General features: G+C 35.3%; 1 protein-coding gene across 1 annotated transcript in view; it reads left to right on the top strand.

Moving 5' to 3' along the window:
- The window catches only part of Mttp (microsomal triglyceride transfer protein), a 48,499-nt gene that overhangs the window by 6,658 nt on the left and 27,713 nt on the right, over positions 1–14,128 (top strand). The window contains exons 3-8 of the mRNA XM_076864679.2: positions 785–928; positions 6,884–6,991; positions 8,144–8,260; positions 8,540–8,679; positions 10,691–10,841; positions 12,962–13,119. Coding sequence (XP_076720794.2) covers positions 785–928; positions 6,884–6,991; positions 8,144–8,260; positions 8,540–8,679; positions 10,691–10,841; positions 12,962–13,119 — 818 coding nt within the window. The remainder of the gene's footprint in view (positions 1–784; positions 929–6,883; positions 6,992–8,143; positions 8,261–8,539; positions 8,680–10,690; positions 10,842–12,961; positions 13,120–14,128) is intronic.

Below are 14,128 nucleotides of genomic sequence, written 5' to 3'. Positions count from 1 at the left end.
CTTCCCAAAGAAAGAACCAAGATCGCCCTTGCACAGCACTATTTGGTCCATGATGATGGTTTAGATTCATATATTGAGAATGAAGTTGAATTGCATGGTCTATGGTGACTCCATACTTGCTTTTCCAAAACCTAAAGGCAATAGATTTTTTAAAAATATAAAGTCAGTAATTTTTCTGCATATTAATGTGAAATAGGTACAGGAATCAAGTACTTGAAACATGTAGTTTCTGATGTCATTTACAATAAGTTTCGATGCAATTCATTTACCCAGTTGTCTTTGCTTGGATGTCTCTGGTAGTTGTTGTATTTTTCAAATAGTATCGAAGTATCATCATCCACTTCTCTGAGCCATTTCTCAAGAGAACAATAAACGAGTCTGCAAAAAACCATTACATAAATCCTTGTTCAGACGGTTTACCTTTAATTTTATATATACAGATATGGTAGAATGGGGCAGGAGTCCTTTCAGACAAATAGTACAGAAAGCAATGTGATCAGGCAGACAGCAAAGGTTCAAACAAGCGATGGTAGTGAAAGTGGCGTGGAAGAGCTGAGTCATATTGCTGTTATAGTCTGAAGTCACAGGATTCTTGAGTGTTGATATTTTGCCTAATTTGAAAAATCTAATTTTAAAATACCTTATCCATTATTGTTAAGTGACAGTGGCAAGGTCCTATACATTCATGGACTGAAAAATGACAAGCTTACTTGGTCTATTACTTTGTCATTTTATATTCCAAGAGACAGATGTTTTTCTAACTGGCTTTTATACATGACTCTAGGTAACAGATGTAAAGGTGGAAAATGTGAATCAGCAGAGAGGAGAAAAGAGTATCTTCAAAGGAAAAAAACCACCCAAAATCATAGGAAAGGCAAACCTGGAAGCTCTGCAAAGACCTATGCTCCTTCACCTAATCCGCGGGAAGGTAAAGGGATTTTGGAGATTCCACATCTTTCTTCTCCAACTTGCTGTTTTTCTTCCCTTTGTTAGATATTATTTTGAGGGAATCATGTTGTCACTTCTTTTGTAGTAAAAGGAATTATTTCAAGAACAAATTTTTAAAAATTGCAAATGAAATGTTTTCAAAGTAAATTGATGACCTGAATTCTCTTATACCTTTTAGTCAATTTGTTTCCTACTCTTGTGAAAATCTTTACGGTAAAGTATCTATTGATGAGAAGCACTATTAAAAAGTACATTCCTTATTCAATTAGAAAGAGTTGGGATGGTATAATACAGCAAGACATCACAGCATGATTAGATGAATTCAAGAAAGTAGACAAATTAGAATGAAATGATATATCTTAGATAAATGATATTAAATTGTTTCAAGGGTATCAATATCTAGCCAAAGTACAAAGTCAAAGCTTTTAAAGGGCATGGAATGTCTAAGGTGTGGTTGATTTTTTAAAAAAACTGCTTAGAGATTCTTAAAAAACTATGACTTGGAAAATCATTTAATGGTCAAAATAAATGCTATAATATGCATTTGAAAATCAGCTTGAGATATTCTGCAACAGGTCATTACTTATGGTTTGAACATTGTATAATTTAAATGGTCTTAATATATTTGGAATTGAGAGCAATTTTTCACAGGTACAGGGGTTTGAACCTCGGGTGCTTTACCACTGAACTACATTCCCAATTCTTCCTTCCTTCCTTCCTTCCTTCCTTCCTTCCTTCCTTCCTTTCTTTCTTTCTTTCTTCCTAAGATAGGGTCTCACTAAGTTGCTGAGGGTCTTGCTAAGTTGTTGAGGCTGGCCTCAAACTTGAGATCCTCCTGCCTCAGCCTTCCAGACATGCCCCACTGCATTACATTTGTGGGTGTATGTATAGAAGTTACAGATATTTCATTGGAATAAACAAAAATACATCAGGGAAGAAAAAAAATACATCAGAAGAGAACTCAATTTTAGGCAACAAAGTAGAAAAACAGAAAAGAAACACTACAGTTATAATTCTGCATATCTCTAAAATTAAACTTTTCAGATTCAAATTAAGGATGAAAACAAATATTTTAAAATAGAAACTTCAGACATCTCTATTGCTAATCAGGATGCACATTTTTACTTGTATAATGTACTGAAAAGAGACTCACAAGAAGAAATATATATATATATATATATATATATATATATATATATATATATATATATGTATTCACCTCTCCTATGACCAAATATGAATCCCCGTCTCAGGAATGCTTCCTCTTCTCCACTTGTCAAGACACTTTCTGCGTGTGGGTTTTGCTCACAGGCCTGTTATTTTGTACAGTTCATGTCCTTCCAGACAGTTGGAAATGACCATCCCTCTTTAGAACACTCTTGGCACTTTGTAGCTCACTGGTGGCCCTTATCACTTTTCTTTTGACCATTTGCATTCATTTCTAGATGGTGACTTAGGTGGAGGAAATGCCCATTCCTCTTTCTGTTCAAGCCCCCTCCTCTACTTCATGTTCTCCCACTCCCTTTCTCCACAAAGTCCCCAAAACCATTCCCTGTACTGACTGGCGTAGTATTCCATAAAGTCTTACCCAACACCCTCCACAGCCCAGAGCCCCTGAGCTTATTTCTGTCAAAGCCTGTATCAAAGAGTATTGCAGTTTTCTCTATTTATCTGCAGTCTACATTCAGAATTGAGTTTCTTATGGGAAAAAAAACGTCTTTATTTTCAACACTTTTCTCATAGTGGGAACACAATAAATGCTTGTAAAATAAAGAGATAGACAAACAAGGTTATTTGGGGCTAAAATAAGTCAGACTTTGAGAAAGACTTTCCTTATTGTTGATAGAATAGTAGTAAAACCTCACTGGGCACTTCCTGTGTGTCAGGTGCTGACTGAAGACATCCCCTGTATTGTCTCTTATCTTGGTGACAGCCCCAGGAAGCAGGTGTAGCTTTATCATCTTGTGATAGACAGGGACCTAAGTTAAGAGAAGTTAAGAATCTTAGCTAAGGCCACACTACTGGTGACTTGGAAGAGTCTGTGGTCAAACTTCTAGGTTCTACTATCTTTCAGCTGGAAAGCATTTGTGAAATTGCCTCTTTGTTTGACGTGGAGTACGCATTATTACATTCTTTACCATATGTGTTCACTTACTTGATTTGCATATGTCTCAACTTGGTTAATAATATGACATACTTTTATTTTCTTCTCTGGGCTTCCAACGTAGCAAGACATTTGAGTCTGTAAAATATTAATTGCATTTATAATCTTAATGACACCCAGTCATTTTATAGCTCCTTCACTTACAGTTCAGTACAAAGTCTTCTGCTACATGCACAAAAGAACTCACTGCCCTCTCTGTTCAAAGGCTGGGATGGAGCAGCCACGTCATTATTTCAGTGATGCCAATGTGCCAGTTCTAGAGGAGCTCTGATTTGTCATGATTTACTGTCGCCACAGGTTAAAGTACATCATCATATCTCTCAATTATACAATAAAGTACTTGTTGGAAAATACTTGACCCCAGAGACTAAAAAGCCAAAGTGGAATTTTCAGCTATATCATTGTTAGAAAGATCATTACTTTGGGAATTCAGCTTACTGTGAGAGAAATTATGCAAAGACAGGGTAAAAATGCTGAGGTGCAATTTTCTTAGGGAGCATTTTTTACTGAAATTAAGTTTTACTGGAAATTTCTATGATTTCAAGGATGCTCATCAGCATGTATTTTTGTCCTTCCAGAGAGGTCCTCCCTTCTCCCCTTCCCATTTGGAACTCCCTTATTTACATTATAAAAGAAAACTTATCAAAATATTCATATGCATCTCTCTCTCTCTTAAAAAAATTCATATGCATATTCATTGCACACGTTCCTTTTTCCGTTGCTGCTCATTTTCGCTACATAAGTGTTTGGGTGCCACTCTAGTTTTGTCTCCAAATCATGAAGTAAGTTGGAAATGTGACGGTTATCTGGTTGGGCTGATTAACACTGACGAGAGAAAGATGCCTCAAGTTGCAGCATAAATTCAATTTTTTTTTTTAGTCTGAAATGCTAATCCAATTAACCAGATAATTATCAGCTTTCCGTTCCTGGTTTTGGTTGTCTGTATTGATTAAATTAACCGCATGGCTGCTGAGTTGGCCTCTTATTTTGTGTTGTTTCCAGGCACTAATTTGTTCTATGAATCTGGCAGCCTCACTCCTGGTCACACACTGAACCTTCAAAGGAACTGTGACACCTTAAGAGTTTTCAAATTCTCCATCTATTCCTTCATTTGTTTGTTTTTCAAAGTGCCATTTCCTAGCTGTGCTGTCTGAGATACATAACTAAGATAAAATGACCAATCACTGTTGGCTGGGATCTTTTATTTTTGCTATTTGGCCAGTCAATATAATTTTTCTTTCTTTTGTTTTTAAAGTGTATATAATTAAAGGAGTGTGTGCAGAGATACAACTCCTTTCTATAGAAAAAAATGTTGAATGATGCTGGATTCTGAGAAGATGGCCACCCAAATTTGATCAGAAGAGGCACTGCTTCCCTTCCTGACAACCTTCCCAGTCTCCTTCTAGATTTGGTTTCCTCGGGTTAAAGGCTTAGTTTATAACCTGGTTGTGCCTCGTACTGCACTCTGGAAACTCTGGAGACTGTGGATTCAGATAAAAACCTTATGCTCTGGGATGTTCAGAACCATCTCAGTACCTAATGAAGTGATCAGCTTTATGACCTGGGTATAATGAAACTTAGTTCCTGTTGTGAAATAATGAACTTATTCATTATTTCAGAACTGTAAAGTTCTGTTGTATTATTATTTTTTAAAATAATTTTGACACTTAGCAAACAGGGATACAAATACTACCTTCACTTTGGATTTCACTGGTCTGCTCTGAAGAGACAGAAGTTAAGCTCCAGAGGTAGTAGTCATACAAAAGGGGGAAAAAAAGACTAGTCTCCTTTCCTATTTCTAGGGAAACAATAAAACTAATTGAAAGAATTATTTTTTTTCTTTGGGTCTCATAGTTTCAAGCTTCTGGGGAAAAACAAGTGAGTCAATAAGAGAAGAGTATTTGATCTTTTGCATAGTAAAAAATTAAATTTGAGAACTGGGTTTCCTAAAATTTCATGTAAAATTTAAATAGTTCTGTAAATAGGCACATTTTGTAATCTGGAAGGAAAATGAAGTGAATAATGATACAGGTATTTTCCCCACTTAATGGGGAAAAAAACAACCATGCTGTCTAAACTATTGAAGTCTCAGGCCAGAATATACCAGCCAGACTCATGTGCACAACACCACTGAGTGAACACTAACTCTCCTGGGTTCAAGCAATCCCATTAAACATCTTAATAGGCATGTTATCTGGAGATATCATACCCCCAGATATTTTCAAAGGAAATGGCACTATCATGGCGAAAGTAATGAAGACCCAGCTTACTAAAAGAAAGAAGACCCCGTTTACAACATAGAACATCAGAAACTCAGCTTGGATTTGAGAAATTGCCAGTGATTTGTTTGAGAACATGATACCATGGATTTTCAGACACTGAGGTCATTATTCCAGTTCCTTTTTAACTGGGACAAACAACACTATTCTAACATTTATAGGTTTGTCCAGTGGTCCAGTGTAATGACTAAATTGACTGTCAGAAAAAGTGTCTAGTAAATATGTCACTAGGCAGAGTATATGTAAAGGAAATAAAAATAAAGGGTTGAGACTGTTGTTCAGATAATTTAGCCAAATATTCTCTTCTAATGCATGACAAGTTTTTATGTAGGCTGAATTGTTCAGATTTATATTAATTGAATCATTACATAATTACTGAACTTTCTATTTTACTTGAAAAGTCATGGTTGCTTTTCAAGATGAATAGAAAGGCATTCTAGATATTTCTGGTAGAAATTCTCAGCTATAATTATCACAGACCTTGGGAATCTTTATAGGGAAAACATATCTAGCCTCTATTTCTAAAACTTGTGAGTCTTTGGAGTCAATACAGGATAAAAAACAACAGGCTGCTTCCCAGAGAATTCTCTCTGTATATTTATCCTGTTTCTTACACATTGGCTAACATATCCAAGCAATAAAAGACACAGTACCTATCTGTACACTTGGAAAAATGAGAATTCATACCCCACTTGAATCAAATGTATGATATGTCAAGATCATTGTATTGTCTTGAGCAACTAATAAAAAAAAGAAAAAAAGAATAAAACAAAGATAAGTTACTTATTATTGCTACCAAATCACAGTCACCTCTTCTCCTCCTCTTTCCCCTATCTTCTAGAAGAAACTCAAAGCAGTATCTGGGGCAGCCTGTAGCAACTCCATCTCAAATCTTCCAACTTTCTGTATCTCCTTTTACCCAAGGTCAACATGAATGCCCTGGAAAAAAACTTGCCCCTCTGGAATTTTATCCTTGGGCATCTTGGCCATGCCTGGGTCCTTGTCATGACCATCATAGGCTATGCTACCTCAGAAGTTTCAAGGGTGACAATTGTCATTTTTTTTTTCTGAGAACCTTTTAATTTGATGTTATTTTAAATCCTGGTTAGTTTCATTTCAACAGGATTGCAGGTAAGGAACGTGGTAATATGTTCAAAGGGACTATACCTAATTTTTCTTTCTTGACCAAGTCTTGTTTTGACAGAAATCCCAGCCTGCACCAGTGCTCTTTCCTCCCCTACGCAGTGCCCATCATATTCAGAACCTTCACTGTGAGGCCCTTAAATTTCACATCTTAGTGATCTATCTTCTTCGAAATCTAAATCGCTTCTTTTCACACATTCACAAAGAACTTATAGCTTTGCAATAACCGAGCACTTTCTCCCAGAATTAGTGGAGGTGAGACTATTACCTTTCTAGTCACTTATTTAACTAAATCTGATAAGTGATGCATTTTTGCTTCATATATATTTCTTTTTTTTTTTCTTCATAGGTCAAGGAGTTCTACTCATATCCAAATGAGCCAGTGGCCATAGTAAATCTCAAGAGAGGCTTGGCTAGCCTATTTCAGATGCAGTTAACTTCTGGAAAAACAGATGAGGTACTTAATAATGAGTCAGTGTCTTGTTTGTCAATAGGGTTGCCAAATTTGTTTATTAAGTTCTTCTTTAAGAAATTAAGTAGATGAGTTACTATTATGGTATATTGCTCAGGAAAGATGAGTTGGTTGCTCAAATCTCATTTACATATGAAACAATTGTCATTTATCCCAATGTTTTATTACTTAAATACAAGATAAAGGGATTTAGAATCACTTGTAATAAGCAAGGGAACTTAGAATAATTGTTAGATATACAGAAAACTTTGGGGATCATTCCAGTGATCTCCAGACATCACTGTGTACCACTACCCTATGAGGATTATCCCAGAGACTGTGATCAGTAGAGAAGGAAACCTGAACATCTGTATTTTAACAGTCTCCTCAGATAATTAGGATGCACTGTCAGTGTGGGGAACTAATAATTGACACCAACTTCTCTCATTTTGCAAGTAAGGAAACTGAGATTAATTTCGGAATTTAAACAGATCCACCTGTATCACACTAGTAATCAGGGCTGGACTCCAACTTTCCTAGTCTAAATTTAACCAGCCCACAAATGGAAGAGAAAATCTGATGGCAAGGCTGGGCCAAGGGAATGCTGGATAGTTTGCTAGAGTTGAGGCAGACTGGGGCTGGCAGATCCCAGGGGAAAGCTCAGAGAAGCTAAACTGAGTCTACATTGGGAAATATTTGCCTAAATTCAAATTAATGAATAATGAGTTTAATTAATCCCTCAGATTTTTAAGCATACGCAGTAGTCAACAGCTAGTCAAAGTAGCACACACACACACACACACACACACACACACACAGAGTCTATATACAGCCTTAAAAAATCAACTCTCCTAGCCACATAATTATCTACTTACTAGAGATTTCAGTTATTACCAGGCCATTTGTCCAACTCTTATTGGGCATAGAGAGAACTATTCCTGGATCAATTGAAAGGATGCTGTTAATCTTCAACCAAAGAAGGTGAGAAAGAATCAACATGCTAGAGGAGACTAAATTCTCTATTTTTGTTCTGTCATCCTGAAATAAAAAGCATCCCCCAATTATGTATTAGGGACCTCCATTTTCAAATCACTTCCCACTAGAATTAAAAGATTCCTGCCAAATTCCAAACATTATATGTTTACTTTTCTTTTTTAGGAAGATGTCTCTGGAAATTGTAAAGTGACTTACCAGGCTCATCAAGATAAAGTGATAAAAATTAAGGCCTTGGATTCATGCAAAATTGAGAGGTCTGGATTTACAACCCAAAATCAGGTAGGATCAAATAATTACATGTTGTACAGATTAATTTTAAATAATAGAAAAATAAGGTATAAATATAATTTGGAAATATTTATATTTTTAAGCCATAGTTTCATATATGTCAAATAAGTAGATTTAGTTAAATATGTTGTAGATATGGGTGATGGGGAAAGGGATAAAAGGGTAGTTCTTTTGAAGAGTGTGGGACAGTTATATATTTGGTTTACTTCAAAGAATAAAAAGTGTATTTCTTTTTTAAAAAGATAAATATTTATCTTTTTATTTATTTAGGTTTTGGGTGTCAGTTCCAAAGCCACATCTGTCACTACCTATAAGATAGAAGACAGTTTTGTTGTAGCTGTGCTTGCAGAAGAGATACATGCTTTTGGGATGAATTTCCTCCAAACCATCACAGGAACAATAGTGTCAAAGTAAGATAATGCTGAAATTATAATTTCCCTTTCTGTTTTTTGACATTATACTTGGTTTATAAATGTGTGTGTGTGTGTGTGTGTGTGTGTGTGTGTGTGTATGGTGTTCCCTTATTTGACTGTGGGTTTCTTGAAAACAGAGATTACATCTTAATCACCTTTATTTTTCACATCATTTATAATAATACATGGCACAAAGTGAATACCATTTTTAATAGAATTTCATTAGAATCATTTATTGACTTGAATTTAAATTTAAAAAAGACAAACTACTGGTTCATTTTATAATTTCTCTTGTATTTTTTTAATGTTATAGTTAAAAAATGGTGGCATTTGCATTTTATTTCTTTGGGAGTTTTTTTTCTGTCCCCCCCCCTTTTGTTGTACTGGGCTAGAACCCAGGGTCTTGTACACATTAGGCAAGCAATCTGCTACTGAGCTACACCCCCCAGCATCCTTGAGAGTTTTTAAAGTTTTTAAGAAACATGAAAAGTTCCATAGTAAAGAAATGTGACACAATTTTTAATGAGATTTATAGCATGTAAATATTTAAGTTTGTTGTATAAATTTAAGACTAGTTCTCTGATCAGAATGGTTCTAACAAGATTAAGAATTGAAATTTCAACTCTGTTGTTTTATTTTAATATTGTAATTCAAAAAGACATTTTCAACAGTAAGTGAATTATATGTTATGCCATTGCTTTTCAAAAATTTCCTTTGAACTGCTCCTAACATCAGAATTAGATGGATGCAAATCAGAGGAGAAGTGTCTCAAACCATAAAGACCTTGAAATTTTATTCAAGTCTCATCTGGAGTTAAATTTTGCATTCTACTTCATGCTCTTTATTGTTTTCATATATTCTTATATAAAATAAATGGTTAAAATTGTTTATCAGGTCTATCCAGTTTCTGTTTCCTTATAACAAACCACCACAAATTCAATGGTATAAAAAGCAATGATCACTGTATTATTCTCTCTCATAATTTTGGGCCTGCCTTGACCTGGTGTCTGCTAAGCAATGACAGTGACAAGCTAGAACTAGAATTATTCTAAGGTTGCTCCCTCATGTGTCTGATGCTTGAGCTGAGAAGACTCAATCATCTCTCTTTATCTCTGGGCATGGCCTATTCAAGTGGCCAGATGTTTTTATCCACAAATTTTTATTGGTGCATTATAGTTGTACATAATGGTGGGATTTATTGTTACATATCTGTATATGCACACAATATAGCAATAGAATTTGGCCAGTATCATTCTCCAGCATTTTCCCTTTCCCTCTTCTCCTTCTTCCTACTACTTCCTTTGCTCTACTCTACTGATCATCCTTCAGTTTTCACGAGATCCCCCGCCCATCCTTCTTTTTCTTTTTCCTTTGTAGCTTTCACATGTGGGAGAAAAAATACTGACTTCTTATGTGACAACTCAAGACTCCAAAGGCCTATGTGCTGATGGCGTGCCAGATGAAAGCTGAAGTCCCTTTCATGGCCTAGCTTTAGAAGTCACACTATGTCGCTTGCACTGTTCTCTCTTACTTGGGGCACCCTTATCCCATTTCAAGAAGGGAGATGATAGCAGAGAGACTAAGTTCTGGAAGATAATATTAGATGAAAATATTGTTAAGTCCATTTTTGGAAAATAAGCCTTCCTAACTGTCTTTGTTAATAAGTGATGCATGGTTGTATTCAAGTATCATTTTCAGAAAGCTGGGCTAAATTCAAGCAGGCTGACATCTCACATCTGGTTCTGCATCCTGGAGGAGAATTTTCTCTCCTCTATTTTCTTGTCATAATATTTTGAAAGTTGACAAACTTTTGAATCATTGAACAAAATCACTGCTTTATAAAGACTTCATAATTATCTTGAGGTTTCAATTATCCCCTGGAGATACCCAAGTTTGAACTTTTACAACCTGAATAACCTGTGTATTTTGTTTTTCAAAAGAATAACAATTTGTATTGTTCACTCAGAAGAATGCTTATAAAGTGCTATTTCTCTTTGACATTATGCAGGCAGAAATTAGAGCTGAGGACAACGGAAGCAGGCCCAAGACTGAAACCTGGAAAGCAGGTTGCAGCAGTAATTAAAGCAGTTGATTCAAAATACACAGCTATCCCTATTGTGGGGCAGGTCTTCCAGAGCGAATGTAAAAGATGCCCTTCTGTAAGTATGAAAAAATTGAGGGCTAATAGTGGCTTAAGATTCTATTTTCCTTTTCTCTCCATTGGAAGCATCAGCTAATTTTATGAAGAAAGTTTCTAAAGAACTACCAGCCACCACAAAGTTAGGGTGATGTAGCCTGACCGACACAATCCTGAGATGATGCGTGATACAACAATAATGAAGAAATAATTACTACTTGCTTAACAAAACATGTTATGACTTAAGGACAGCCTTTTGAAAATCAAACCTGGAATTTAGGTATGAGAGGAAAGACTTAACGAAGCTGGGGGAAATAAATGTTCTCAAGAACACAGGCAAGTGTTTGAATTTTGTAAGGGCAGAATTGTATATAGGTTTGTTCAGATGTAAGGTATTTTATTGATCCTAATGTTCTAAGTATTGTTGTTCAGGATTAAGGAGGATTCCAAATTCTCTGCCTGAATTAGGATACATGTTTTTACCATACTTCAGTGTCTTCTATGACTACAGCCACAAAGGGGATATTCTTTCTCAAAGGCAAACTATAGATCAAATTGTAAGATTTTTAATGTAACAAAGAGAAACTTCATTGATTGCATGAGTCAGTTGTGCTGTATGGTCACAGAAATGACTTTAAGGTTCTGCGTTTCCTAATATTTAACTACTTGTCTGGAGCAAACCTTGGCTGCAAGTTCTATGTGTAGCTACTATACAGAGCTCCTTCCTCAAACATTACTGATGTTCAGAAAAATGAAGTCATCAGAAAATAATACCACAATTTGTTTAAAGGACAACAGTCTGATGCCTGATTAGTTTATAAAATTTAGTAAATTGGATTAGAAGAAAATTAAACATTTTGAAACATGACATTATAATTTTCAAACTCTATTTCTTCTTTTATTTGTTTTCCTTCCACAGCCATTTAATTTTCCAATGTCTTATGAGATAAAAATTATTTAAGGGAATGACTAAAGAAAGGAATCATATTTTCTTATGTTGTGAGCTATTAGTCCCCCACCACAGTTATTAAACATTATGAGCCGTTTAAGATTATTTATTGCAGAAAGTGTTCATGTTATTGAGGAATTTCCTTTTCCAACTTCAGTATAATGTTACTACAGCAACTTTCTAAAGAAAAAAATCTAAATTCATTTAGATGTGCTCTTTGGCTTCAGAAACAACCTCGTAAATATGAAGTTAAATATAGCTAGAATTTTGCATTGGAATATCCTCTTCAGATGAGATAGCTAAAAGAGATTTGCAAAAGAGAAAAATAAGTGTCTATTGCTTATGAGAAGGGATGAATGATTTAAAAACCAGAAGAATGGTGATTATCACAAAGTTAGAAATTTAGAGGTCACTGATTCAATTTAACATGTTCTGTACAGCTAAGTGAAAAGTAGTCAAGTATGAAAAATAAGTTGTTTAGTTTTTCTCCAAGCCAGAAAATGTCATCAATTAGAATTATTTACTATTTAAATATGTCATCAATTAGAATTATGTTTTAAAACCAAAGTAGAATAATTGTAGTGTGTGTGTGAGAGAGAATGGCCTTTATGTATATACTACTCTACTAAACATAGATATAAGTTCAGATCTCAGTAACAGTAAAACATTAAATTTCATACAAACAATACTATGAAAAGAGTATGGAACCAAACTATTGAAAAAAGTGCCATCCAGTGAGGGGCAAATGAATCAGAAACCTATTACAATACTTCAGCAGTTTTGATTTTTTTTTCCTTACAAAATATCTTGCTGTTAATTGAAATTCTGCACAATTTCACTAGGAGAGTCAAAGTCTGGTCTCTGACATAATATCTTAGTATAGCCATGGGATGACCATATGCCCTGGCACAAGTGATTTGTTTCCCAAGGTCCTTCAAATTTATTACTAATAGACAAAAATGATCCTCCTAAGAGGAATGGCACTCAGCGTTAGCATGCCTCTCAATTTGCCTCTGGCCTTCAGGAGTGGTGTGATAAGGGCAGGGAGACAAGAACCATATTGAGCAAAGATACAAAAAGCATCTTCTGCTTGTCAGATACAAGGAAAATTTTATTTCTGGGGAGAACAGCCTTTGTAAATGTGGATGCTCAGAACTACAAGCAGGACATGAGCCTGTGGCTATGTTTTGTAGCTGTCAGAACACTGGCAGTCCATCAGGAAACACCTGGAGCCTGACAACCTCTCCAATGCTGAAGCTGTCAGAAACTTCCTGGCCTTTGTTCAGCACCTCAGGACTGCAAAGAGAGAAGACATCCTCCAAATTCTGAAGACTGAAAAGAAAGAAGTACTGTAAGTTCCCCAAACTTACAGTGGGTTGATCTCTCAGGAAAACACTGCTGAGTTATCATTTTTATTAAGCAAGAAAGACTCCTTCTAAATCAATTGCTCCACCTCCAAATCAATTTTTCTGTTGTTCTACATTTTTATCCAACAATTCTGCATGCCATAGTGTAATGACTTAATGGTTACTGGACCAAAAATCCAAGAACAAATTTTAAGAGTGACTCAGGATGCACATATTTTTGTACTGATGTGTTTAAATTAGAGTTAGATTGGTGCATAAGAGAGGTAAAGCCAGGGCTTCATCAGGACACCCTGGCACACGGGTGCCTTGCTGTTTTTGCAACTGTGTTCCCAAGCTATTAATTTATGTTTGAAAAGATTTCAGAGTTGACCGAAACAAACAAGAAAGGTATGACTCTTCCATTGAACATGTGATTTCATTAAAGATCCAACTGATGTCTCATTTTATACAGAAAATTGAGAACTGTCGTAAGTAACCAAAAGAATCTAGAGAAAAGAAATTCACACATTTTACAATATTTGGTGAAAGAGTGATTCATTAACATGTGTGAAAAAGAAAGTCGACTTAATTCTCAAAATTTATTTTGTTCGTAAGTAAATTTTGTATATAACACAGAATTTGTAAATACAAATTCATCTGCATATGGTCAATTATCCTAATTAATTATATAGAATGTGGCTCACTTAGTATTTGACAAACAATGGAACCTATCTATTAACATAATCAAAAATGAAAATTGGCCAAGTTACACACACACACACACACACACACACACACACACACGGCAGCCACCGCCCCCACAGCAGCTGTCAGAGTTCAAAAGACTCAAACATTCAAGAAGAGAATGCTGTTTTTGATCTGAAAAGCCTCTTTATTCTTGATCATATTTATTATTCACTTCCCTTGAGGATATTAAAATATAGAAAAAAATATCAATTTGATGAGCCACCCCTTTTATATATTACTGATATAGAGAAGAATTTGAGCTTAATT

Source organism: Callospermophilus lateralis, chromosome 8 (assembly GCF_048772815.1).
Source record: "Callospermophilus lateralis isolate mCalLat2 chromosome 8, mCalLat2.hap1, whole genome shotgun sequence".
Classification (NCBI taxonomy): domain Eukaryota; kingdom Metazoa; phylum Chordata; class Mammalia; order Rodentia; family Sciuridae; genus Callospermophilus; species Callospermophilus lateralis.
Note: the sequence above shows the minus strand (reverse complement) of the source record. Positions and strands in the feature narration are given on the sequence as shown.